The sequence below is a fragment of the Etheostoma cragini genome, chromosome 14 (genome assembly GCF_013103735.1).
Source record: "Etheostoma cragini isolate CJK2018 chromosome 14, CSU_Ecrag_1.0, whole genome shotgun sequence".
NCBI lineage: Eukaryota > Metazoa > Chordata > Actinopteri > Perciformes > Percidae > Etheostoma > Etheostoma cragini.
This window is the reverse complement of record NC_048420.1, coordinates 21,545,512-21,572,637: the sequence shown is the minus strand read 5'-3', so window position 1 is coordinate 21,572,637 and position 27,126 is coordinate 21,545,512. Positions and strand designations below refer to the sequence as shown.

Genomic DNA, 27,126 nt, shown 5'->3' with positions numbered 1-27,126 from the left:
CGGAAACTTTTAGGAGTGTTTTAATTGGACGCCTGCTTTTTATTTTTCTCCACTTAGTTGCCACATGCGGTTGTACATCCATACACCAGCTGTTACACTGTGTACAGTGAGAACCTGAGATTTTGACTCGACTAAACTTTTGCATACACTGTCATCATTTCTAACAGCAACTGAGTGAGACATTCACAGCATTCTTGCCTGTAAATAATTTGATGAAGTGAAAAATAATCGCCAGGATCCACTGTCGAAAATGGGTTGATGGACGTGATGTGGACAATGCAGCCAACACTGTAGCATCACAGGGTTAGAAACCCGGCTGAAAACCGTTCTTATAACACCCTCTTAAATCCGTCTGTACATTTCAACTTTTTTTCTAGTTTGGTATAACAGTTTGAATACCTTCTTAAGCTAATGACATGCTGTGTGTGTGTATGTGTGTGTGTGTGTGTGTGTGTGTGTGTGTGTCTGTGTGTGTGTGTGTGTGTGTGTGTTCAGGTGGGAAGTATGTGCCCCGAGCCATCCTTGTTGACCTGGAACCAGGCACCATGGACTCGGTCCGCTCTGGACCTTTTGGACAGATCTTCAGGCCTGACAACTTTGTTTTTGGTAAGAACACATGCTACTGGAATACATTTTTTAATGCGGCCTTGTTTTGTACAGGAGGTCAGAGGTCATGGTGGGAGAAAAAACAGCAGTCATGGAGCATGCCCAAAGAAACTTGGAAGCTTGCTGTCACAAGGGTTTGGACTTCATTTGAAGGATACATTCTGGGTGTCCCTTTTGATCTACATGGCGTATGGCACATGCCATATCTGCTCACTGAATGACTTTGACTTGTTTGTAGGATGATTCAAAAATATTTATTGTTGACTTTGGCTTAATTTTATTCCACTTCAACAATTATCATCATCAATGAAAAAAAAAAAACTGACATTTTTTCTTGTGAATTTTGTTTGGTTGTTGAGAAATAATATTTCTTCTTTTTTTTTTAATGCTCCAGGTCAAAGTGGAGCCGGAAACAACTGGGCCAAAGGTCACTACACGGAGGGGGCTGAGCTGGTGGATTCAGTCCTGGATGTGGTGAGAAAAGAGGCTGAAAGCTGTGAGTGTCTGCAGGGTTTCCAACTCACTCACTCCCTGGGAGGAGGCACCGGCTCCGGCATGGGTACCCTGCTTATCAGCAAGATCAGGGAGGAGTACCCTGACCGCATCATGAATACCTTCAGTGTGGTGCCCTCTCCAAAGGTACACCAAAAGACAAATATCAACTTAACACTAAGTAAAAAGTTAGTAGTGTGTAGTTAGTAGTTTTGTTACCTTTAATGCTGTTTATTGTTAAGTCCAGCAATAGCAAATGCCCGTAAAAAATGTATAAAGTAAATCAGTTGAACATGCCAGTGGCTTAGGAGGTTGCAGCACTATTCTCCGTCAGTGATCAATCTAAAATAGATGAGGACAGCAAGAAAACTCAAAAGAAAAACAATGGTTCTCAGTTGAAAAAACACCCCAACGTATCATATTGTAACCTTGATCTGTGGGGGGAAAAAAGAAGCTGATTGGTAAAGCGTGATTTATGACAGCGTTAAATCTACGCCGAGGCTACGTACGTAGGTACACGGAGACACAGACCCTACGCCGTACCCAACGCCGTAGCCTGATGTGCATCTCTGGAAAATTGTAACTATGGCGTTTCCCCCTACTCATTTCCTGCTTCTCCTCTCCTTAACCTTTCCTGCTTCAGTTTTCCCACCGGGGTCAGAAAGTACAGGGGAGACACTTGGTTTTTGTCACTATGAGTCTGCACTCTGTCCATAGCTAACTGCTGTGACTCTCTGACTCGGTATACCACAAACTCCCCACACTCACGCACGCATGCCAGCCCTGCTATCATCTTAAAGACATTGACGCACACACACCAATGCAAAAGTATAAAGTTCATTCCATTTATGTAGGCTACGGCAAAAGCTCTGCGTGAAGCCTCCGTAAAACCGAATATACTGTATGTAATCTATACCTTGATGTTCCTCGCCTCTCATCTTCAGGTTTCGGACACAGTGGTTGAGCCGTACAACGCCACGCTGTCCGTCCACCAGCTGGTAGAAAACACAGACGAAACCTACTGCATTGACAACGAAGCCCTTTATGACATCTGCTTCCGCACTCTCAAACTCACTACGCCCACCTATGGCGACCTCAACCACCTGGTCTCGGCCACCATGAGCGGCGTGACCACCTGCCTGCGTTTCCCCGGCCAGCTCAACGCTGATCTGAGGAAACTGGCCGTTAACATGGTGCCCTTCCCCCGTCTCCACTTCTTCATGCCTGGCTTTGCCCCTCTGACCAGCAGGGGGAGCCAGCAGTACCGCGCCCTGACGGTACCCGAGCTCACCCAGCAGGTGTTTGACGCCAAAAACATGATGGCTGCCTGCGACCCCCGCCACGGACGCTACCTGACGGTGGCCGCCGTGTTCCGCGGCCGCATGTCCATGAAGGAGGTGGACGAGCAGATGCTGAACGTCCAAAACAAGAACAGCAGCTACTTTGTGGAGTGGATCCCCAACAACGTCAAGACGGCCGTATGCGACATCCCGCCACGGGGCCTCAAGATGGCCGTCACCTTCATCGGCAACAGCACCGCCATCCAGGAGCTGTTCAAACGCATCTCTGAGCAATTCACCGCCATGTTCCGCCGCAAGGCCTTCCTCCACTGGTACACCGGAGAAGGCATGGACGAGATGGAGTTCACCGAGGCGGAGAGCAACATGAACGACCTGGTCTCCGAGTACCAGCAGTACCAGGACGCCACGGCCGAGGAGGAGGGAGAGTTTGAGGAAGAAGTGGAAGAGGATGCCTAAAAAAGTAACATGAGCTGAAGAATAAGGAGAAAATAATAACCAAAAAGAAGAAGAAAAAATCCAGAAAAAGAAACGACATTTAGATGTGAAATGAAGGGATTTGGCAGATGGGATAAGTCGGGCTGGTTAGAGAAGTACGGAAGTCTGAATTGGTTAAGGGAGGATGGAAACTATCTAAAGACAAAATAATAAAAGATGAATGTAGGCAGAGAAGTGAAAGAGTAACAGGATCAAAATGACAAGACCAAATTAATGTGCCATGGTTTACAGTTTATTGTGACGACGTGTGATTTTTTTACACTAAGATCTTGTCTTGCAGCAAATGCACAAAACAGAAGCACTTCTTACCCTTCCCTTTCATCACATAGGTTAATATTTGACTATTTAAAAAAAAACAGAAACCTAAACTTCTATGAGGAACAAAATCAATGACGTTTTTTATTGTAGCATTAATTCCACCTTGAACATATACTGTATGTCAAATGGTATTTATTCACACTCCATGCAAACAAGCTTGTAATGGTTGCCAAATTCAGTATTATTGACATTACATCTTGCATGAGAAACAGTATTTTGCTGTCAGAAAATGTAATCAATGTGCTTCTTCACTGATAATAGAGTGAGTGATGTAGTGAGTTCGCAGTTATTCCAGGACTACGGCATTTAATTGAAGTCCAAGAATGTCAAGTCTTAGAATCCCTATAACTGATGCTGTAGTCATTTTAAGGAAACCAGGCCTGTAACCTTGAAAGTGAGATTCAGAAATTACAAACCATGCCATTATCAGTGTTTATTGTTTTTTCCCCACTGTTCATTGTGGTCATTGATCAATTTTGAAGATCCTCTCTCAGAGATAATAGGGATTTTTTTTTTTTTGGTAGTAGGTGGGACTGTTTTTTCCTTCGCTGAGGCCCATACTCAAGATTAATCAAAAATACATTTTGACTGCCTTTGTCCCCCTTCTGAAGACTGTGGGTGGGAGAAGAGAACACATTCTGGTGCGATTCAGTCTTCTGCTGGCAGAGTAACTTAATTCCAGAGATCAGGGTTTTTATAAGTCAACGTCCAATTAAAAGACCTTCTCTCCATTCCTGGTAGATACACGGAAAGAGAGTTCCTTCATGACATTAACTTTTATGGAGAAGAGTGTGTCTCACTCAGCTGAAGGCACCTATCACTTACAACTTCACATTATCTGTGTCTTAGATATAATTTAGACAAGTCAACATATTACGTAACCGTAATTTCAAATCGGGTAAAGTTGTCCGAGGTGTGTTTTAATAAACTCCTGACAACCGAATCAACTTGATTAAGATTCATTGTCACAATTTTATCACAACAGCACCAGTATAAGGATTATTCTCAGACGCCAGCCAACGTCATGAGGAGGATCACACACTGCAGATGTGCTTGTTGTCCATTCCCTTATATTTTTTACTCAAAAAGGCCTGATGAGCCTAATGTATCTTATCTGATCTTAATTAGAAGCATCTTTTCTGGACCTTTTAATTATTAAGTCTTTTTGAACCACATTCCAAAATTTAAAATGCTGGGTGTTTTTATTCTTTCCAATTTGCAGTTTTATAAGTGCACAATGTAACAGTCTGATACATGTTTACACACACTGAGCCACTACAGTATGTATTCAAACCAAATCAAAGTAATTTATGTTTAGTATGTGATCCTCAACCATGTTGTCCTTTCCTGTGTGTGCTTTATTGTATGTTAGTACCTTTTGGAATTCCTGTGCTATTCTTGTGACTGAAGTTACATTTTCAAGAAATAAAATGGCATTTGTTGGAGTAAAAATACACGGGTACTGTTGTTCTTGATAAACAGCTTAAGGTGTGTTTGTGGGGTGTTTTCTTTAGTACAAACTTGTCAGCAAATGGAGCGAGAGGTCTGAAAGCAAGCAAAAGATTTTTCTGACATCTTTTCCAACTCTAAAACTTTAGGACTGGAACTAAGGATTGCCTTCATTATTAATGAATCTTTTTTTTTATCATTTTAAACACCAACATTCATTGATTCACAGTCTCTGTCATTTTACAGCAAAGTCTAATTATAATGGAAGAAGTAGCTGTCTGTCTGTCCTTTGATTGTCTTGGCAACTGTTTATCTGATTGACTTCACACTTGGCGAGTGTATCGCTGAGGACCCAAGGAAGTGTTGAGTGTGAAGTTGTTTAGAGGAGCGGTTCTCTAGAAAGCTGCAAGCAGCAACACCTGAGGCCAAGCCCTCGGCCCCTTGTGAACAGACATTGCACTGCCTGAATTGAATGAGTAATAACGTCTTAGACTCCTTTTTGTGCAAGACAGAGATAACTAGGCTACTTTTGGTTGCACCTCTCAAAAACTACAACTCACATGTGATGATGACATAACCGCAGGATAATCACAGACTGATGACGTCTGTGTGTAAGTCTGGAGGACCCCCCCCCCACACACACAACCCCTTAAACCACAGTGTTTCACATCAGAATGGAGAAGTTGTGCATATGTAGGCCTAATGCTCGCCTGAGTTTAAACTGCAGAGCGGGTGCTTGTGGCTCCGAGCCTGAAATGACGATTCTTACCGGAGATTCCCGAGGACCGCCGACCTTAAATTCTCCACGTACACGACATTTACCGAAACTCTTCAGCTACTCCCGATCTGGCCCCTATTGAAGTCTGTTGTTGTCGGGTAGGGGGTGATGAGGTGGACGAAATTAGCGAAATAAAAAACAAAAAAGCAGGTTTCCACTCCTGAGCCCCTCCCAGTTGTGTGATTGTCGGATTCGAGGATTGACGAAGGTAATTACCATCATCCAATTATAATTATATATTACAGCAGTTGATCTTTTTTTCAATATTTGGTTCAAACGGGGAAGATAGTGGGTTAAGTCTGCAGTTTTTCCTTCGCTGTTTGACTATTTGTGCTTGTGTTGAGGGGTCCCATTAACGACAGTAACGGCGGATTTAGGGCGTGTAACCAACAGCAACGAAGCGAAGGCATGCGGTGGCAGCACTCACACAAGAATAAAACAATTAGCGGTTTCCAGACATTTAATAGAGTGGGGGAATCCTGAATTGCTCCGCAAAGATAATGCAATTCACAGTTTTCAGACGGGAATCCAAGCAGTGCTCAGACGAGGCGTTAGTTAATGAGGTATTTGTGGACCGAATGGCCTCCTTCCTTCTCCCAATTGTGTTAATTCCATAAATCTTTCTGCTGCTATGTAGGAGACCACTGATATTAACACAGTATTTACACTCTGATGCTGTTAATCGACCACCAAGTGGTTTTAAAGCACGATTTAGAAATGATTGCATGTGTGTTGCCCAGGCTGTGGTGCATTATCACGTCTTGTCTTCGGGATATACCCGTCTGACTTGAGGGCTTTTTTCTGGTCCATCCCGATGGAGATGGTTACGCAATTTACTAGCACACATTAGAGCTGCTGACTAAGTATTTGTCACCTAAGAGTCTTTAGACAGTATTAAATGAGGACTGTTCCTGATATCTTTTGGCAAATTAACAAACCAAGTCATCTTAGAAGGAAAGATAGGTGAGAAAAGATGCCATTTGTGTTGTAACAAATCTCGTCCACCTCGATGTGGAATGGTTTTTGCGTCATCTTCAGCTAAAACTGCATTTTTTAGGCTCATGTATTTGGTACGGTAAGTGTCCAAACCGTCACACCTGATGTCTGTGAAAGCATGAGACAAAGACAGAGAGATGAAACGTGCTTTATTCCTTTAAAAAAAAAATAAGGTATATGTTTTGCTCAGACTGTGGCATTTTAGTGTCGTACTGTGGTTATAAACCTAAAGCCAACTTCTCTTTCATTCTTCAATCATTCATTCATTCTCATCCCCCCCCTTCCATCTTCCATCCGAACATCCCCGTACTGGGACAGCCCCCATTCCTGCCAGTCGTGACACACCCTGGCCTGCACCAGCAGCTGCTCCTGGCTTTATGGGCTGCATGCGTAAAAGGTGGGGAGGGGGAGTGGGGGTGGAGCACATGCATGGTCTGGGGGTGAAGTGGCAGAAGAGGAAAGTGCAGGGGACCCATGTTTAAGGTGCATGGATCTTAGTATAGGCTATTTAGATTAGGTTCTATAGAAATAATCTAAGTTTATTTGACTAATTTTCATGTTAAAAATGAGTAAACAGACACATAGGACATCCTAGCATAGCAGCTTAGCATTTTTAATTAGACACAAGGCTCTTAACCTCTGGCTAATGAAATTAGCCGACAGCAGAAATGGTGGAGAGAGCTTTTGAATAATAAAAGAACAAGGAGAAGCCATCATATCAATTTGAAGGATATTTAAGGAGAAGATGATAAAAGAAAGAAAAGGCAGAACAAGAGGTAGAAGTGTTTCAAAAGAGAGACAGGAGAGAGCAAAGACACTTTCTTGAAACTTGAGAAAATTAAGTGCACAATGAGAGCAAACACTGACATTTTTTCCATATATGGAAGCCTGTTCTTTAATATTTTGTAGACTTGCAAGTCTTACCAGACTAAGTTCTGTTATATTTTGCATGTATGCAAATGATTCCGACTTAGCCAGTGTGGTTTGGGTGCTTTTTTTCCGTTTCTAATAATTAGTTGTGCTCTGTCCTTTTGTGTGTCTTTTTCAGTTTAAAACCTGTACAAAATGTCTATTATCAAAACTTGATACTGTTTTCAATAACATATATTTCAAAAAAGAGAGAGACGCAGAGAATCAGAAAGATAAGAGATACAATAGTGTGACAAGAGGAGGATGGAGGCATGATGCTACTGCCTTCCTGACTTGTGTAGGAGAGGAGAGATGAGGGCAAAAAAGGCTCTTTAAAGTCCAACAGGAAGGAAGGTTGTCAGGCTGATGAGATCAGCCTGAAAGATGCAACCTCCGTGCCTCTCACTGCTGGGAGGCTGCTGGATGTGTCACACACAGCTCAGGCACAGGCAGCGCAGGGACTCCTACAGTACGATTGATCTAAGCGGTTATAACAGGTGACAGGAGAGCAGCGACCCCACTTAGAATCAGACTTCAAAAATGGACATCATGCCCTCAGACAAAGGACAATGTCTACATCCTCATCTCGGCCTTCCTAGCTGACTCTTTCAGTTAGGACACCCAGTGGTGCGACATTAGTGATTCAGAATGAGCTCTAATCACAGCCTGTGTAAGGTTTATGAATACAAAAACACTTAATCATCATCTCTCCACTTTTGATCATATTCAAATAATCAAATCATGTCTTCATTTGTGTGGTTTTCATTCATATTACCCCCCATAGGGGCTTTACATTCTTCTTCTTGCGTTATAATGGATGAAAGTTTAATAGGCCATTTCATGGCTTTCAGTTGTATTCTTTAAATACATAACCGCTAATCTCACTGCACTTCGCAGTAGATAGAATAGATTTTTTTTTATATAAGTGCACGTGTGCAGTAATATAATCAGCGGAAACCTCTCATTTTCTCATCAGATGTATAGTTATCTCCATCAGTGAATCCAACCAGTGATTTATTTCTTCCTAGCACTTTGGCACAAACGCTCACACATGCAATAAGCTAATGGCTCTGTAGGGGAGGACTCAAACCAGCTTCCCAGGGCACCGATTAGAAAATATGCTGTGATTACTGTATTCTGCTAAGGGACTGGAAGTCTCTAGAGCAGCTTTTCTGCCAACTTAAATGCTAGGCGTCGTTTGGAAAGTCACTTTGTGTCTGATAGAAGTGGGAGTAGATGGGCTTTTTTCTTTAAATAGCACTCTAATTCCCCATCTGAAGAAGCTGGCAGAAATTCAATGGCATTTTGATATTGTTCTCTCTTTCAGAGTCTAAAGATGCAGTGATTCACTCTATTCTATAATGCTGCAATTGATACAATCAGGAAAATAACTCATATTCATCTCCTAACTTTTTTGCAGGATGAAATCTGTAGATCAAGATAGAGGTGATCTCATTTTAGTAAAAACATATAATCAACAGGCCTTTGGAGTGTGTGTGTGTGTGTGTGTGTGTGTGTGTGTGTGTATATATGTATATATATATACATATATATATATATATATATATATATATATATATATATATATATATATATATATATATATATATATATATATATATATATATAACCATGTAGTTGTTGTTGAGACTGCAGTGATGTTGGAAAACTCTGTTCTGTTGGTTTTCACCCGAGTGGCAGTCTTGTACCAAGAGTAGTATCAGAGTATTTGTCATACTAAATATGGCTTTGAGCTGTGTAAATAATGTAGTTAAAGATAATGTTGAACAGATTATGCAAATATAACTATTTGTCCATCCACATGATGTTCATTACACTTACAGATAAAACCGGGCCCTCTTAGAATACAGGAAGTGTGTACTGTTTCATACCGTTCCCTATAGTTGGAGTAGCGTGTAATGTGCTATCTTTAGTTATAGAACATCTTAGTAGTAAAAGAAACGTAGTGAATACGTCAAACAAACAGGACTTTAACCCTGGGGACTGTAGTTTGTGTCGAAACCAAATTTTTTTTTTTTTTTTAATTAACTTTCTTACTCAATGTTCGTAACATACACAACATACTACACAAATGTTAGTACTTTAACCCAAATCACGTCTTTTACTAAACCTAACCAATGTTTGTTTTTTATTATTTCTCATCGGGGCCCTGACCAAACCAACACAATGGAAACGTGACGAGCCAAAATCCTACTTAAAAGATTGTACCTTTGTAAGATACAGTAGACTACATGTGAGTGTTGTGTTATATATGTACATATGCTTTATACATAAACGCATGTGTTTTGTGACAGATTAAAGTGTCCACTTCCAAAAGATACAACATAGAAAATGTATAAAGGTCATTCTTGTGGCAAATAGTCATTTTGTTGGGGTCTCATTGTTGTTTTGGAAAATGCATCCATTGTCCATAATCCATAGTTTCTGCTCTATAATTTCACAATTTTCGCAATTGCGGCTGTGGCTCAATTGGGCAAGACAATGAACCCAGAGTTGCCACTGATTCTGCGCATCAGAGTGTAAATGTGTGTGTGTTTATCTGAGGAGCCTTGGCCACAGTGTCTGAATGTGTGTGAATGGTGAAGGGTTCCTGCACTATGTAAAAGCGCTTTGAGTAATCGTTAAGACTAGGAAAGCGCTATATAGATACAGTCCATTTACATTAACCACGTTTGGCAAGAATCCTAGTGTTGTTAGTTATACAGTTTCCCAGTCAAATTGTTTCTTTCTGTCTCTCCCACTATCTATCCATCTAATTATCACACCTTAATAACTCTGTGCTACTGCTGCTTAATCTAGTCCAGTGCGGTAGACGTGAAAGGTCAGAGTCACCTCACGTCAGCTGGTCACTGTCCATCTCATCGTCCCAATGGGATTACCACATAATCTTAGGAAGAAGTACTCTATTAATCCTTCTTGGGGAAATTAAATGTTTTCACTCTGTTACTACAAAACACACATGCACATGCACTGGAGAGATACCAGACTGCTGTAGTCTGCGCTCCAAGCAGTTGGGGCGTCAGTGCCTTGCACCACTCCAGGTATCAGTCCACACTCCGTAACATGGTCCCCACCCTCTGGTTTCCAAGCCAAATCCCTATGGATGGAGCTACTTCCGCTCCTGCATGCATATCTCTCCTACTCGGGAGTGTCAGACAGGGTGTGGAGGACCTAAACCAATGAAAATGAATGACAGAATTAACAGTGGTCCATGTGGAGAGGGTCCCATGGAGAATGCATGCCTTTCTACAGGGCCCAGAATGTTGTGCTACGCTTCTGCTCCTACTTTCTCTTACTCTATAGTGCACTCCCATCACTGTCTCTTCCATCACTGTTTCTGTTTTCTTCTTTCCTCTCTTTACTGCTCCTCTTCCTGCTTTCTATCTCGGCTCTCTTTGCTTTGAGGAGACTTTTTAAAACTTGGCTCAATAGTTTTATTTCACTTTAAAACAGCACTCTAGATTGTATTTGTCATTGCCTTTTCACAGTGCCCTCCCTTAGGAATTTCATTTGTAGGTAGTTCATTTGGGAAATGCTATAAAGTGTCAACACAGTCTCACGTTCGTGAAATGGTCATGTCATGTTTTTTTATATTACCAACAAGTGCATAGATGTATACAGCGGGACATGTTGGGTTTAGGAAAAGAAGAACAGGCTGGTTGGGTTTAGGAAAACAATAATGGGACACGGGACAACCACTGCATGGTTGGGTTTAGGAAAAGAAGAAAGTGTCGGTTGGACATGAGGGACACACTCCCTTGTCTCCTGGGTGAAGGTCCTATGTTGTTTGACCCATCCACCACCCCAACCTACCTCCCTATGCGGATTTTCGGGCTTTCATACTACTCTCTACTATAGTCACTTTTAATCATCTTCTCATTGATAATTGTGCTTTGATCACAAAAGATGTTTCCCATTGAAATACATTAGTTTAAAAAAAACGTAACAATCGTGTTTGTGTACATGAGACTGGGTTGGAAGTGTAGCCAGGTGGTGCAGAGCAGGAGGCGGAGGGGACTTCTTTCCCATTTTTTGGACACAGATTGAAATTGGCGTATTCCTACTTCACTGAGGTGTTTTTCAATTAAACACCCACATTTGCAATACATGTTTACCTTAAGTAAGTTAACTTATTCTCAAGTCAAATTAAAATAATCATTATGGGAGATATCTCTTTCTAGAAAGTCGTGCTCATGCCAACTTCATGCTATGAAATGCTTTTTTAATTTGCTCTGTATTGTGTTCGTTTTTTTCTTCCACAGACCGACGACTCAAGATGAAAGTAATCAGCGCTGCAGTGCTTAGCGCCCTGCTCTGCACCGGTAAGCACAAACTTAATCAGTCACTTGGGGGAGTGGGTTTGGATAAATCAATGGCTGAAACAAACTTCCTGCAAAGCTTGTTTCAACTGTATGATTAGCACAGATCCTGTGAAAACCACACCAAAGGAAGCTGTGCAAATTATTTTGTGATCTATTTATTTCCACTAATTTGCTTTTCTTTCCTGTTTTATGAGAACGTCGGATTGTATTTAAATATGGCCTATTTTTAGCTGCATTTACATTTCAAGCACTTTCATACTTTTTGAGAAAAATGTTTTTTAAAAAGAACAAAGTAACTGACTTATTAATATCTTTGTTTTTTTTACAAATCAGCTGACACTTACAAAAAGATGTATTTTAAAATAAACTCCTGTCTTGTGTTTCCCAGTCGTTACAGCATCTTTGAAAGGTAAAATTGCATGCTTGTTTGGATTTCAATGCATGTCTGCTTTTTGAGAATTAACAGATTAATACGTAGATGACATGCATGCGGAAAGATAATGATAATGAGATCTGGTTTAAATCCAGGCAGAGAAAGCAAATAAGGAATAGCAGGCTGTCTGTCGTATCCAATAAAATATTTCTATCAGTTAAAAAGGAAGACAAAACAGCCTTCTTTGGAGAGGACATTCACATCGACGTCCCGCCTGGGATACTTGGTGAGGTTGTGTTCAAACCCAGGACCAACCGGTCGGCCGAGGTGGTTCTGCTGCGAGCAGGCGTGGTGGTGACCCCGCGGGGCCATCTCAACTCTCTGGGACACCTGGTGCTGGAGGACATGCAGGAGGAGGACGAGGGGGAGTACATCATTAGGAACACCGACCACCCCAACGCAGTCAAGCACCTCAACCTCTTTGTCAGGGGTAAGATGTCTGCTGTACTTTTACCCAGAGGTAGGGCGAGCATTAAAAGGTGTTCAACCCACCTAGCGGTTGTCTGTGAGTTTAATTTATGTCCATTTTATCTATAGTGTCTAGGACTCTTAACCCTTGTCTTGTACATGCATTAAATTTGACCCGTTTTCAACAGTTTTTTGTATCAGAAAAAAATTGTTTTTTCAGCCAAATGGCGCAACAAATTACATGGATTCTTGCATGTACGTTTCGAATTCTTCACATGACTTATGACTTTCATTCAATTTCGGTGTTTTATTCAATTTCATAGAATTTACTGTATATCAAAAAAATATCCGGACTAAACTGACTCAGTCAACATCCTTTGATCTTAACTATTAGTCAAAATTATTCATAACTTTGGTTTTTTTTTTACTCCAAAACTAGGTATAATGCCACTTAAATTAGGTGTATTGACCATGAATTTTAAAAAAAGTGCCCAAAACAAGTTTTATTTTTGAATTTTGACTTAGAAGGACAAGTTCATGGTAGACGGGAAGACAACACAAGGGTTAACTAATAGAGTTGGTCTAGACCACACTCTATAATACACACACACGTACACATGCAAGCAGGCACACACACAGAGCATTTCCAGGCACCCTCAGCACACACACACACACAAGCCCACACACACATACACACAAACACAGAGGCATGCACGCATGCACGCACCACATGATGACAAAGTTCCAGACTCTGACAAGTGTCCCACTTATTTCCTCTGGTGTTGTCGATCAGATTGCTCTTTGGAGGAAGTGGTGAAGTACGGAGAAACTTACTACATCCATCTCAACCAGGTGGAGGGCCCCATCACTCTGGAGTTCAGGTACGGTCAGTCAAACAGAAAAAAATTATCTTTACTCAGTGTTATATCAATTATAATATTCAAAACTATAACATAATATGATATTCAAAATTCATTGTGGAGTTATTTTTATTACAGATTATTATCAGTTATTGCAATACATTTGTTGCATTGTAATGTAACAACTTTTTTATGTATGATCTTCAAATGAATAAATATGTGAGAAAAATGCTGTAGCTCCGCTGACTGTTCAAATCTCTGAACACACACCAATCAGTGATGTCACAACAGGTGTTTTCAATCACCAATTAGAGGTAAAACACCTGCTGTGGGTCACTGTCACTGATTGGGTTCACTAGGATTTACACTCTCTGGTAATGTTAGTTTAATGGTAGTTTTGTGCTCTTCTCTTGAATTCTAAGGCCCGGTCTGGTTCAGGCCAATCACAGTGAGATCCATGATACAATAGAGCCTCCACCTGTGGTGCTGTACAACCAGACGGCGGTTTTGGCAGATTATGTGAGCCGTCTCAGCGTGTCAGAGAAGCGGGTTACGCTGCACTCGGTCAGGATGACGGACGAGGGGAGCTTTACCGTGCTGGACCGTGAGGGCAAAGTCAAGAGGAGGAACTGTCTGAATGTCAGAGGTGACGAGAGATTTGAGCTTTGCTGCCACCTTTCCATTTTAATTGACTGAATTGTCTGTAAATGCAATTATGTGTGATGCATATGATTGTGAATGCTTTGAGTGCAGTGTTAATGTACTCTTATTAGAAAGAAAACACCCCTTTGATACAAGCCTAAACCGTTCTCACTAAGTGTTAGTTGTCTATACCTTTGTCATCAATATGCAAACGGTGTTAGGCTTTTTGTGTTTCTCACATTGCACATTTGTGTCTTGGCTTAGTGTTATTGCATGCATACTTCAATTCTTGAGTGTATTACCTTTTCAGTATCTTAATGCTTTAATCTCAGAAAAGGTCATTCGGCTTTATTTCATGTAGTTAAAAGAGGTTAATCTGCCTGCAGGGCTACTTGGCCGCGCCAGCAGAAAAGATTAAAAAATATATAAGAATACATTTACTTTAATGGAGGTTTGGCAAGACAATGTTATCACCAATACTGATAATTGAGATACAATTGTTTCTGTAAGCTAAAAAATGACAACTTTCAACAAGACTTAGGCTCACGCCTGTGGTTTAAACTAAATGCCACAGTACATTCAATACAACCAACATGCCTAAATATGGACCTAATCAATAATATATCTGCAATAGAATAGAAATGTAATTATTTGAAACAGGGACAATGCACAGATAAAGATTAAAATTGTAATCATGTGAATACGCTGTAAGCCAGGTGATAGCAACAATTTCCACTTGTAGTCCCTGGTGTGAAAATGCGTATCATGGTCTGTCCACATTATTAGGGTGGTGGTACAACTTTATGTACATTTTTCTTGCAATTTATGCTGTTGTTGATAAAACTTGCATCTTTTGCTATTAGTTGTTCACTCTACCCGTTACACATGTGCCACACTTTGGGAAATAAGGGTTCAAAAAGGCTTGAATTAAAGGAATCCGTAGAAACATGTCAACATTAGCATGACCACATTGCTAGGCTAGCTATTTTATACTGTGCTCATCTGTTTCTGTTGCTCTCCGCAGAACACCAGAACTTTGTGCATCTCTCTCATGGAGGAAACCTGAAGATGAAGCTCTACCGGCACTATTCCAATGTTAACATCGTCTACAGGCCCAAATCAGGCAAACAGGACCAGGTCATCCTAGACAAGGGGGTTCTGGTGTCGCCGCTGGAATCTCAGTTGGAGGGCAGGCTGACCGTGGAGGGATCAGAACTCAGTATAAAGAAGGTCCAAGTGGCAGACTCGGGTGTCTTCAAAGTAACAGACCTGGCTGGGTTTCCTGTGGCTCATGTCTACATAGAGGTAGAAGGTATGAAAGAAAGACATTTAAAACAACATTTAATTGATCAACGTACTGTATTTAGTTCTGATCTTGCTTTATTATGAGCTAACATGCACTCAATGTTCTCATGCCTTTTTAACCCAACAACCGTCCAATAGCTGCTATAGCAACTGACCTACAGCAGCTTCATTTCTCATGTAAAAAGCCTCTAATCAGCTGTAGATAGTCTAATAAAGGTGTTTATATCATTGGGAAAATGTGGTGCAAGTCAGAGTAATGCAACTGCAATAAAGCATGTAATGAAGCACAGCTACATCCAGGCTGGAACAGCCTGTGTGAGTGCCAACCAGACCTCATGTACGTTCAGAGCCTTCTCGAGGAAAATGAGATCACGAGTGTCTGTGAACAAAAAGAAGACATGTCTCTTAAAGTGGAACTTCACTGATTTAGCTTTTCAGTCACATAAAATTCTTGAACAACAGACCATTTCAAAATCAGTGCAGCAGAACCAGATATATTGTCTTTTAACTTCAGCTCCACACCCAACCAAAGGCTTTAAACAACTTAGTGACAATTACTTTATATATGTAATGAACACACAATGTGATAAAGATGTCGTCCCATGGCCCCCTCATACGATAGGATTATTTACTTTTGCATGTTTTGCATGAAAGCATACGAAACCCCTGACCAAAATAGCCATACATTCTGCCCTGGTTTTACTTAAGGAGGGTATTATATTTAAAATATATTAACAATAGTTAATAACTGCTAATTTAAACAAGATTCAGTCTTAACAAGAAACGTAGATACAACATGGGTACTGCAGTCACAGAAGGCTTGTTATTTCTCTGTTTGTCTCCGTCTCAGCCTATAAGCTGCCTCCCCTGACAGTAGCCATCCTCTCCCTGCTGAGCGTGATCGCCTTCATGCTGCTGGTGTGCCTGCTGTCGTGCATCTACAGAGTGCACAAGAGGAACGAGAAGAACAAGAAGCTGATCCTCCTTGCTCAGCAGGCCGGCAAGGGAGACGGCGAAGCTTTCAGACAGGTAACATCCACTTATAGGGCATTGCCATCAATTTTCATTTCTCTGTGATGAGGGAATGTTGTAGGGTCACTGCACTAGGAGTAGGATAAGGCTCTGGTCGGCCTGTTGGCCAAATTGGCAGTTGTTACTCGTGGGAAGAGAGAGGTGTGTGATTGGTGGCTTGGAAATGATCAAAAGGCAGAGGAGGGTTATGTTCCTGCTGTGGTCAGCTGGTCCACTTCCTCCCTTACAGTGCTGGACCTGACACACACATTTACAGCCAAAATAAAGAGAGCAACATGGTAGAGGATCATTATTTTTATTAGGTCAGTACTTGGTGTTGTGGCAAAAATCTTCTATCCGGATATATGTTATTTCATGTCTTGATAATTATATATATATCACAGTATAGCATGTTTACTGGTAATTCAATATATAGTCTATTAAAATTATGAAATACTTGCCAAATGAAAATTTATTAAGATAATTCTTTCATTTTATTAAGATCAAAATAAACACAACGCGCAAGGATCATAATGTAAAGCGTTCTCCAAATGATATAATATTTGCCGTAACGCAGTTTTATTGCTAGTTCTTTGATATCGCAATAAAAACTAAAATGAAAAATATATTGTGGTTTATATACAAATACTAGGAGTACATAACGTATAAAAACAGCCTGATTAAAGTAAACCACTGTGACTCTGGCACCGCTCATTAACGAGACTGTATGCTGGATACATGAGCCTGAAACATAAGGTCACAACTGTGGAAGCGTTGAGCTACAGTAAGCAATTTTTTACACATTTTGACATGGTCACACTTTTCATTTTTTAATAAAGTAGAAGCAACAAGTTCCACTCTGAAGCTCGGCAGGCAGGGATGCTATCTGTCGCGGACAATAACAAGATTTTGGTACCAGATATTTTTGAGACTGACATTGCAGTGTAGCTTTACACAAGGAACTCATTTCATTTGTCAGAAGTTGACAAATGAAAAAGTCTTATCAATTTGTGTAACACAAATCACTGAATGTTTGTTTCTAGAATATAGAGCAGCACCCTGTATTGTCACACAAAGTCTCATGATTGCTTGTAGTGTCGGCTTTTAGAGTGGGTGTCTTATTTTAAAATGGTTGATTTACTACAAAAGCCTTTTGAGGTGCCGCCATTACCGTTTCTCTCATTCTTACAATGTCAAATTTTATTACTTTAATTCATTAAGAATTAATTGTGATGGCCCTCAAAGGTTGTTCTGAGCCTGAGAAGAACAATGAAAAAAAAACTTTGATCGTTTTCTAATTTGCAGTTTAAAATCATTGCTCTCCCTCTATTCACCTGCTCAATGATGTCTGATTAACTGGCCGAGTGGATGATTTAGAGGAGTTGACTGTTAACCCTTCTGTCACCACAACCCCCCCACTCTGCGTCCCAGTTGGGGATTTGTTAACCAACTGGATTTATGGACCAATTAAAAACCCATTACAAACACACTACTCACCTATAGAAAACACCTAAACATCAGGCTCAGAAAGGGATCGCCTCACCCGGGGATGGTTATTTAATACAAGCCCCAAATGGTGTAAGAAATATGTCCAGATCAATTTCATGAGGGTTTAATAAAAACCCCATCTGTCCGGTCTGTCTATCAAAGAAATTGTTTTGATGTAATTAAATGGTGGGACTGATTTATCAATGGTTATTTTAGACTTCTTTAATTTGGAATACGTTTAGACAAACTCTATTATCTTTATATTGCTTTTGCTAAACTAATAATCAGAGCATTGTTTCCCAAATGAATGACTTGATGAATTATTCGATCCTTAAAAATAGCAGACGGAGAACCCCCTTTCTAGCCAGCATCCACGGTAAATAATCTTTTAAAACCGGTTTTAATTAAAAACCCACTGCAGATGGATGAGTCACTCAGTGCAAATTACCCAATGACTGATTGCCTTGCAGAGACTCAAAGTGTTTAGACAATATGTCATGTTACTTACTTAAAAATTTTAACCCTCTCTTTGAGTCCAGAGTTCTTTAAAGGCCATTCGCAGTATTACAAACTGTGTGTATGTGGCGGCATTCTATTGAAAAAATCACAAGCGCAGCACCCTCAGTGGCGTGTTTTGTGTCACCCAGCAGTGGTTGGTCTGCCAGAGAAGGTAGGCGGAGCTAACGCAGCAGACACGCTGTTCAACTCACTTTTGTGTGTTGCAAGTTAACGGTCACCATGGCCGACAAAAACAATGAAGGGGCGACGATCATGAATGACAAAAAACACACCTGCAATTATTGTCACAGGTGCTGCCAAAGAAGACAAAACAGAGATCGTTTGAACTAATTTGTGTAATGTAAATTGTGTGTGTGATGTCACATTAATGTTACTCATGTTTGTCTCTGCTCTCTCCCTCTCCCCTGTCACTGGATGTGTGTTGCAGTGCATTTGTAATGTCTGCCTGGATTCAGTTTTCGATCCTATATAAAAACACATTCAGGTTTTTTGCAGGATACAGTTAGACACATTAATCTTTATTCTCATGATTTCATGAAATTTAAGATTGCTTTACATGCTGGGTGGGTAACTACATTGCAACACAAAGACAATTTGCAGAATTTGTAGGATAATTGATTTACCTTTTTTTAATTTCATTATCCATACAGCTATCTACCTCATCCAGGGTTGTGTGGTATATGATTTTAATATTATATTTGTTATAAGTGTGTGATGTTTTTTTAATGTGCATCTTGGTTCAGATTGAGTGAATTGTAAAATACAGCTGTGTGAGGCCTTTAAGCTCCCAGCTGGATGTCACTGATTGGGTGGCCCAGCTAACGCTGTTGCCTGTGCATTACGTTTCTCCCTCTTACTCTAAGGAGCCTCAAACGGAGCCTCTTCTTGGTGAGAGAATTGTGTTCTGGCCTCTTTATCTTTTTCTGCTCTACCTTTGGTGTCTGGCAAAATGTACTTTGCTCTTTTGGCAAACAAGTTCCTTGATCAACTTGCTGTTCTGTGAGAAGAGTATTGGTGACAGTTTCAGAAATGTGTGTTCAGTATTTTGAAAAAATCGTGGTGCTTTTGAGATTACACAAATCCTTTTAAAGGGGACTGAGCACCGTCACACTAAATAAATCCTGGACACTGAGGAGAAACTGCTATCAATCTAAATGAACAGGCCAAAGTTGATTGAAGACCTAATTTGACAAAAACTCAATGAATTACCTAAAGTGGATCTGGCACCACAACTTGGGACAATCTGTCTCTGGGATCCTTACAGACTTTTCAATTTTCAAATGACTTTTTAGTAGATTATAAGGTTGTATTAGTATATTTTAGTATACAGTATGTGAGGGTCAGATAGCTCCATTTCTTTTATGAAGTGGATATCATGTAAACCGTGTGGGACTAGAAACCAAGAGTGGCCAGAAACGTATAAAGTCAATCTAAAAAGATATAGTATACTTTGAAAATGATTGGCACCAGCCTGTATAAGAAGGAAAAAAAAGTCAACATCTTGTCAAATACGCTTTCTGAATGGAGGTTAGATGTAAAGATAAGCTTAGGAGGCCAGGTATATGACAGCACTTAATTCTACAAAGCTGTGTTAGTTGACAAGCTCAGTCAACAGTGCAAACTGTCTTCCAGGATTTTAGATATGGTTTTGAACCAGGTCGGGGTGCACGCTGCAAAAATGTCCATTTTAACAAGTAATTCAATCCAATATTTACTACTAAAATCTTGTGTTTCTCAAAACAAGTGATAATCTGCTTAGCTCCATGTCCGTCTGTGAAACTAGAGAAGGGAGACCGGAGCTTTTCACTTGCTTTAAGAAACTTAGATTTTAAACTTAAGTATAGAGACTAAATAACACTTTGAGATGGTTTAGCTCTCCTTTATGTATCAGTGTGGGTAACTGCAGCGGAGCAATGATATTAGAGAAAGTCACACTCCTGTCATGTGTGCCACCTCTGCTTTGCCTATCTTGTTTTCTCTCCTTGTTTCTCTTTCTTTGTTTTTCTCTCCACTGATAAACGGCTAAGGTTTAGACCTACAGTTACTCATAAACAATCTAGTTATAAGTGCCGACATGTAGCGTCACGGCTGTATTATTTTATACAGTATGTGGCGACTCGGCTAGCGACACACACATGCACATATTTCCTACTTTGATGTTTTATTGTGTAGACTGATTATAAGGTAAAGATCCCATGTCTGTGTTTGTGTGTGGGTGTCTGTGCTGGTTTTGCGTGTGTTGTATGTGTTAAGGGCAGTAGTGATTAACCTGTGTGAGTAGGCTTTATTAAACCGTCCACGATGCACAGTAGACGTGTTCTTCTGGAGAATTGTTAGTGCGTAATCACCTACTTGCCCAGAAAGTGTCTTTGTGTCTGTCGGTGTTTTTTTGTGTGTCTGTCAGTGTTTTTTGTGTCTGTCTAGTTTCCTAGGTGTTATGTGTTCATATTCTAGTTTTGAAGTGATAGATTCCCATGTGACATGACAATGAGACTCCCCTGTGGCGTGCTGTTTTTACATTTATTCCCAAATGTCAGAAACCACAGACACCCTTACTTACCTTTTAGTGACTAATGACTAAACTTCAGGTTAATAGTGGGGCTACTTTTTATTTTTTCATATTAGTAAAGTATATTTTTCAAGGGATAACAAGTCAGTATAATTCATCTCATGTAAACTATAAATGTCTGTGTACAATGGCATCTTTAGAGCCAGGTTGCATGGCTAAAAAAGTACATTCTTGCTATTAAATATAAATAGGCCAAGTTATTAGCTTTTTAGTACTCATTAGCAGCTATTATTAAACACAAATACCATTTCTTTCTTTTATATAATTGTTTCAATAATAGCTGGACTAGTATTTAAATAAAATATAGTCTTTATTCCCTGCCAATACTAGTAGCAGCTTCTGTTTTACACTTTATTAAAATCAAAGTAAAATAAGACATCATTTGAATAGTATTAGTGTTTATTTAAAAGTTAAAAATGATACCAATTAAAGTTAAATTGTTAAGTTTTAAACTACTTCACCTACTGGAGTCACTATAAATACGTGCTTGTGAACAGTATACAATAAATGTAAAATCAGTAAGTCATACTCCCTCGTTTATCTCATTTGTTGTATGTGTACATGTGTTCAGGTGTTTCTGTATCCTTCCTGTATATGCTTACGTGTGTGTGTGTGTGTGTGTGCAAATGGTTATAATGTGCCTCTAAATTCTGATGTGCGTATGGGGACTTCTTATGTGTGTTTGTGTATCGACAGTGGAGGTTGAGATGACAGCAGCTGCCCTCGATGTCGGTCACTCTGACGGATGTTGTCATGGATTTCCTCGTAGATCTGAGAACAGAACATGTGTGAGACGATGTCAGAGACCTTTAGGGACTTGGCCCAAGAGATATCAAGCTCTCATCAGTCATACCTCTCCACCTGAATCTCTCTCTCTGCTCTCTTGCTCTTCCTCCATGTCTCCGTTTTCTCATCCTACTTATTTTCTCCCGTTAGTCTAGCTTTCTAGCCACTTCTCCATTGCTGCCCCAATTTATGTCTTTCTTTCATCTTTCTTTCATTTTATCTTGCTTTTCTTTCTTTTCCTCTCCTCATTTTTTCATTTAAAAATTAAGTATTTTTGTGTGGCTATAAATCTAGACATAAACACAGTTTTCATTTTGAAACAGTTTCTGGGAACAACCCATTTATGAATTCAGCCCTTTACCTCTTCCACATCTCATGACACAGACCTCTTCAACCCGGAAGTCTGGGATGGTGCCCAAGGGGTGGCAGACCGGGGTGGTGGTTCCCCTGTTCAGAAAGGGGGACCAGAGGGTCTGTGCCAATCAAAGGGGTATCACACTGCTCAGTCTCCCAGGTAAAGTCTACTTCAAGTTGCTGGAAAGGAGGGTTGGACCGATAGTCGAACCTCGGGTTGAAGAGGAACAATTCTCTCAAACCTGTCTCTATTCACTCCCATTTTTCCTCTGACTAGCTCTACCTCTTCTTCAACATATCCATCTGGGTTTCCCCTCTCCTCCACTCTTAGATTGGACTCTCCCAACCGTGCATCTCTTCTCCATCTATCTTTTACCTTCACTCGTGCCGTCATTTTTTGCCGTTCAAAGGAATCAACATTTTTTTTGTTTTTTAAGATAACAGCCCCTTTAGCTCTGTGTCCTCTCAACCTCCCGCCCCAGACGGATAATTCAGCCTCTCAGTCATGTCACACAAGCTTCCCTTTCAATATCTTCTGTTTATTAAGGAGCTTTTTGTGCAGTTACTTGTGCCTTCTCTGTGTGTGTGTGTGTGTGTGTGTGTGTGTGTGTGTGTGTGTTTATGTCCTCTCCAGCAATGTCTATGATGGATTTCTCATGAGTAGTTGTTTGCAAAAGCTCAGCTCCTGGGACATTACATTGTTGTGGCGATAATTGTGACATGGCTCCTGTGTGTGGCTCTGCAGGTTGTCCATGACGCTTACAACAAGTACACCGAGGAATCTCTGATGGAGTCTGTGAGTGAGAAGCCCACGGAGACCACCGAGGTAACCATAAAGGTCAGTGGTGGAACAAAAAAGGTGTTTTTTTTTCACTGAGGCTTTAAAATGACATTCAACCACATTATTACATTATCGTACTAAACGTACCGCAGCAAAAAAAAGCAGCAAAACATACTTTTGTTTTTCTCTTTTTTTAAAAATTTTTTTTTTACTTTGACACAGATCACTCAACAACCTAATCTCCAGCTACTGTATATGAGATTGTTTGGTGTTGGACTGGAAATCAGGCTAATAAGTCAAAAAAACGAGCAGGGTTTTTTGGATGCATGAGTATTTTGATAACATATAGGATACAATAAGTCTTGATCTGGAAGAATGTCTAACCTCATTAAAAAACACTATAGATATGTACTGTGTGTGGGTGTGCGCACACCACATCAATGTCAAGTGTAATTAAAAGGCAATCAACCTTAGACTCTAGACTCAGTAGTGGAACAGATTAGATTAAATTTTATAGGAAGGAGCTGTTGTAAAACTGAAACAAAGAGGACTAAAGAAAGCAAAGTGGTCAAGGTTCAGGGAGTTGTTGTTTGATTATATCTTCAGCAGGCATCATGTGCACGCTGACATGGACGATCAGAATTAAACTACAGATGCTCCCCTAGATTTAATGATTTAAACATCCAAAAATATCTAGACATCTTAGGTTGTAAGGGGACACATTTTCATTGACAACTTTTACCAGGTTTTAAAATACTATCCATTCTGTCTCCCTAATGAAATGTTGGGGTCCATATGTAACGGAGCGGTCTGGTATACATTCTAGAGTCTGTATCTTTAGTACAAATCAGATTTTCATATTCATACAGACTTCTACTGTACAGTTTTGTTGTCAATTTTAAACTTTATTGTGATTTTACAGTGTAGGACAATATAATGCGGTCAAAGCCCTCTCCATGCTACACACACATACAGGAAATGTATAAAATGGAAGTTATACATTTACGTACTGTATATTCATACACAAAGAAAAATTATTATAATATGTTCCTTATTAATGGAATATGCAAGTGCAAGAAAGACTACGTGTTAGTGGGAATGACGGTTGTGCAAAAGAAAACCAGCGCATCAAAATAACTCCATGAAAAATTCACAGATGCAATGCATCGTGTCTCCATGGACCAGGGAAAATAAGTAGTGCTGGTTACATGTGAGTGGAAGGTAAATCCATACAAATCTTTCCTAGAAACGTGCATAAATCATTCACACTGCTTTTTCCTGAACCCAGATGTTACCACCTCTTTAACTTCCCTTCCTCCATCCTTCTTCACCTCTTTCACTCTGTTGGGGGAGTTTGTTTTGTACTTGTACCGTCCTCTTCTCTTTTCTTGGGCCTCCCTTCACTTTCCACCTCCTACCGCTCCCTTGTTTTATTTGTCCTGGTTTCTCTTTCTTTCTACTCCCATCTTTATATCTCCTCTACTCTCCTCTTTTCTCCTTCCTCTTGTCCTTGCCTTTGGTAATCTCATATTCCATGTGCCTTTCATCTCCTTTAACCACCACTCCTTCTGTCTTCTCCCCTTACATCTCTCCTCTCCTGTGTTTCCCCGTCCCCCATTCTCCGTAGGGCCTCGAGGTGTCCAAACCAGGCCGCTACCACACTCTCTCCTCAGACAATTTTCTGGAGATGAGTGACTCTGGAGTGGAGTTCACCCACTCTGGCCTCCCACTGGACAGTGACACTGATGCGATGACCTACGCCTCCCACAAGCCCCTCCTGAATGCCGTCTTCCCGACAGCCATGACCGAAGAAGTTCACATCGACAGCCCAGAGGCCACCGTGGCCCCCCACGGCGACCTCAGCGCCAGCCGGACCCCTGACTCCGCCATGAGTGCCAGCCCCGCCTCCAACCCCCGCTCACTTGCAGTTGCCACCCCCGATGGCAGCCTGCACAGTGCTGTCTCGCCGGGAGCGGCCTCCGGGGGCACAGCTGGGTCGCCTTTAGCCAAAACGGAGGGAGGCGCTGAGAACGAAGAAGCTGGGCAGAAAGAGGAATCAGCTCAGAGCACCTGAGAGGATGCACCAGGGTGTAGTCTCTTTTTTTTTATCTCATGCTCCTCATACAGTAATGACATCCACAATAATCTGGATCTGTCTATCATATGCAAACACCACAGAGTCCTTGACCACTGCATTTGAAACAACATCATAGACAAAATATTCATGCTAGGATTCAAATGTCAGTTTAGCCTAAAATAAAATAAGAAAAAAAAGGCAAGTGGCACAAAATGCACAATACAAAATGTAATGCACTTACCACTGAAAAAAAATGGATGCGAAAGGTCAATCTTTAGCTCTATCAAAAGAAGAACAAAGCCTTTCTGAGCATATGGAAAATGCATGCATTTAAATTAAACATTACGGTAGATATAGTTCAGATCTGACAGAGTAGACTGACTGCATGCAAGCTTCATTGGGCTGAAGATGCACCGGCCCAAAGGGAAGTTACGATGATGTGAAAAGGGGGAAAACCTCTCAGCACTTTCAGGAAAACGCCTTAATGGGATGAAAGTTTTTCACCACCTGTTGAATGTCAAAAATAATTACAGGAGCCCGACAGTTTCGACAGGTGGAGTCAGCAAGCTCCAAGTAATCAGACAATAATTTCTAAGACCAAGGCTACTGATAACAACAGCTAAGAGCTTCTCCCATGGAGTCCAATCGCAGTGTGTTGCCTCTGACAGCACTTTTGTCTGCTCTCACAGCATCAGACAAACACTGCGATGATTGCATTTCATTCCCACCCACACACAGACTCTATTAACAATACGAGTATGTCAGAAGGCGTCTCCGTCTCTCAGACACAATTCCTTGTCTCGGCACTCATTCACTCTGATATCCTCAACGTATACCTTCTGCAAAAACCTGTAAACTGAAACAAGCTCTGTCCCACTCCAGTGGTTGTTTTCCACCACTCCAACTAGAGTGGTTGTTTTCCTTTCTCTCACATATTTTTCTGTCACATCTCCCACATTTGAAGGCATAATCTAAAGAAAACCTGTCCGCCTTGTGTCACTCACACTAATGATCAATTCCAGATGAAACGCCCACAAGAGCGACGGCTAACTCTAGAAACTATATTCATCTGGGTTTTTTTTGTTCTGTTTTCTAACCCAGTGGAGTTGTCACAAGCCCTATCGGTGCAAAATAAAATTAGGAGAAGACTGTGCATCACTCCTGGGACTTTTGGAACAGCTCTCGATAGCATAATTGGATTCTTGGTCTCTTTTCAGAAGGACCGATTCACGGACACCATAGAGTGGGAAGCGGTGATAAAAGAGACGACAGAGATGGAACAGGCGACTGTTCGGGGTACCGATAAATGACTTGCATGATTTAAAGTGTCCTATTTTCATCTCGGCTCCCGTCCATCAGACGGGGCTCTGATCATTGTAGCCCAGTTGTTTGCCAAAATGAAGTGACTGGAAAGCAGTCGGATCAATCTGAGATAACAATGCAGCCTGCCGCCCCAATGGAATGAGACTGAATAACAGTGATTATGAAAGGGGTGTGTGGGTGTGTGTGTTGAGGGTGGGGTTTATACTGAGCAACCAACACTATTAGACATTCAATGCTCTGCATGGAGACGTAATTCCTTCTAGCTCAGGAAAAATAGGAAATGAGAAATAGGCGGTCATTCAAAAAAATTCTGAATGAATGGTTAATATCAATAACGAAAAAAAAAATAATGCCAAGTCCCTACACTTGCTGCTTGTGCTCTATGAATTCAACCCTACCAACTGTGCAACATACTATTCAGTCGTGCTACCATTAACTGTACCAGTAATGGTGTGTAGTGTGAATGTTATAGGAAGGTAAATGTTTACAACCACTCCAGTTTAAATGTATTCAGCTTTTCTGTGACCAGGTTATGCCTTTTATTGAGTTATGGGCATTCAAATCCAAAAAATTTCAAGTTTGTACTATATATTAGTTGCTGTAAAGAGCTCTAAAGCATCTGTGGGGATGACAGAGGATGGGGGTACAGATGTACCACAGGTAGCTCTTAAATATTATCCTTGGATAATATCTGTAGTCACCGTTTTTTTTCATCTTTAATTACACACTTAACAACAATAAACACATTTCGTCAAAGAAAGATAAGACGAGACAGAAAATACAGATGAGAGAGAGAAAGAGAGAGTGGAAACGGTGGCATAAGTTCAAAGATATTTAAAGAGAAGAATGAACAGTGAATTAAATTAAGCTCCCGCAGCCATTA

At 40.7% G+C, this 27,126-nt stretch overlaps 3 protein-coding genes across 7 annotated transcripts in view; 2 read left to right on the top strand and 1 right to left on the bottom strand.

Moving 5' to 3' along the window:
* The window catches only part of LOC117957256 (tubulin beta chain), a 9,036-nt gene extending 5,035 nt beyond the window's left edge, over window positions 1–4,001 (top strand). Inside the window, exons 2-5 of one of the 2 annotated variants that reach the window (XM_034892875.1) lie at window positions 168–303; window positions 496–606; window positions 1,001–1,245; window positions 2,043–4,001. In XM_034892875.1, the coding sequence (XP_034748766.1) occupies window positions 546–606; window positions 1,001–1,245; window positions 2,043–2,855 (1,119 nt within the window). In that variant the 5' untranslated portion in view covers window positions 168–303; window positions 496–545 and the 3' untranslated portion in view covers window positions 2,856–4,001. The remainder of the gene's footprint in view (window positions 1–167; window positions 304–495; window positions 607–1,000; window positions 1,246–2,042) is intronic. The other variant, XM_034892874.1, reaches the window with a different exon arrangement.
* flot1a (flotillin 1a) overlaps window positions 1–11,786 on the bottom strand; it is a 25,667-nt gene extending 13,881 nt beyond the window's left edge. The window contains exon 1 of the mRNA XM_034892876.1: window positions 11,775–11,786. The gene's annotated coding sequence lies outside the window, so the exon portion shown is untranslated. The remainder of the gene's footprint in view (window positions 1–11,774) is intronic.
* On the top strand, window positions 5,348–27,126 carry LOC117957255. Of its 4 annotated transcripts, XM_034892869.1 has the most exons (10): window positions 5,348–5,647; window positions 11,628–11,687; window positions 12,076–12,096; window positions 12,278–12,550; window positions 13,322–13,409; window positions 13,811–14,034; window positions 15,055–15,342; window positions 16,186–16,364; window positions 22,808–22,900; window positions 24,471–27,126. In XM_034892869.1, the coding sequence occupies exons 2-10, from the start codon at window positions 11,642–11,644 to the stop codon at window positions 24,915–24,917; spliced, it is 1,659 nt and encodes a 552-aa protein (XP_034748760.1). In that variant the 5' UTR covers window positions 5,348–5,647; window positions 11,628–11,641; the 3' UTR covers window positions 24,918–27,126. The 4 variants fall into 4 exon arrangements, with proteins under 4 accessions (XP_034748760.1, XP_034748761.1, XP_034748763.1 ...); XM_034892870.1 differs by lacking the exon at window positions 12,076–12,096 and having other exon boundaries at window positions 11,626–11,687; XM_034892872.1 differs by lacking the exon at window positions 12,278–12,550 and having other exon boundaries at window positions 11,626–11,687.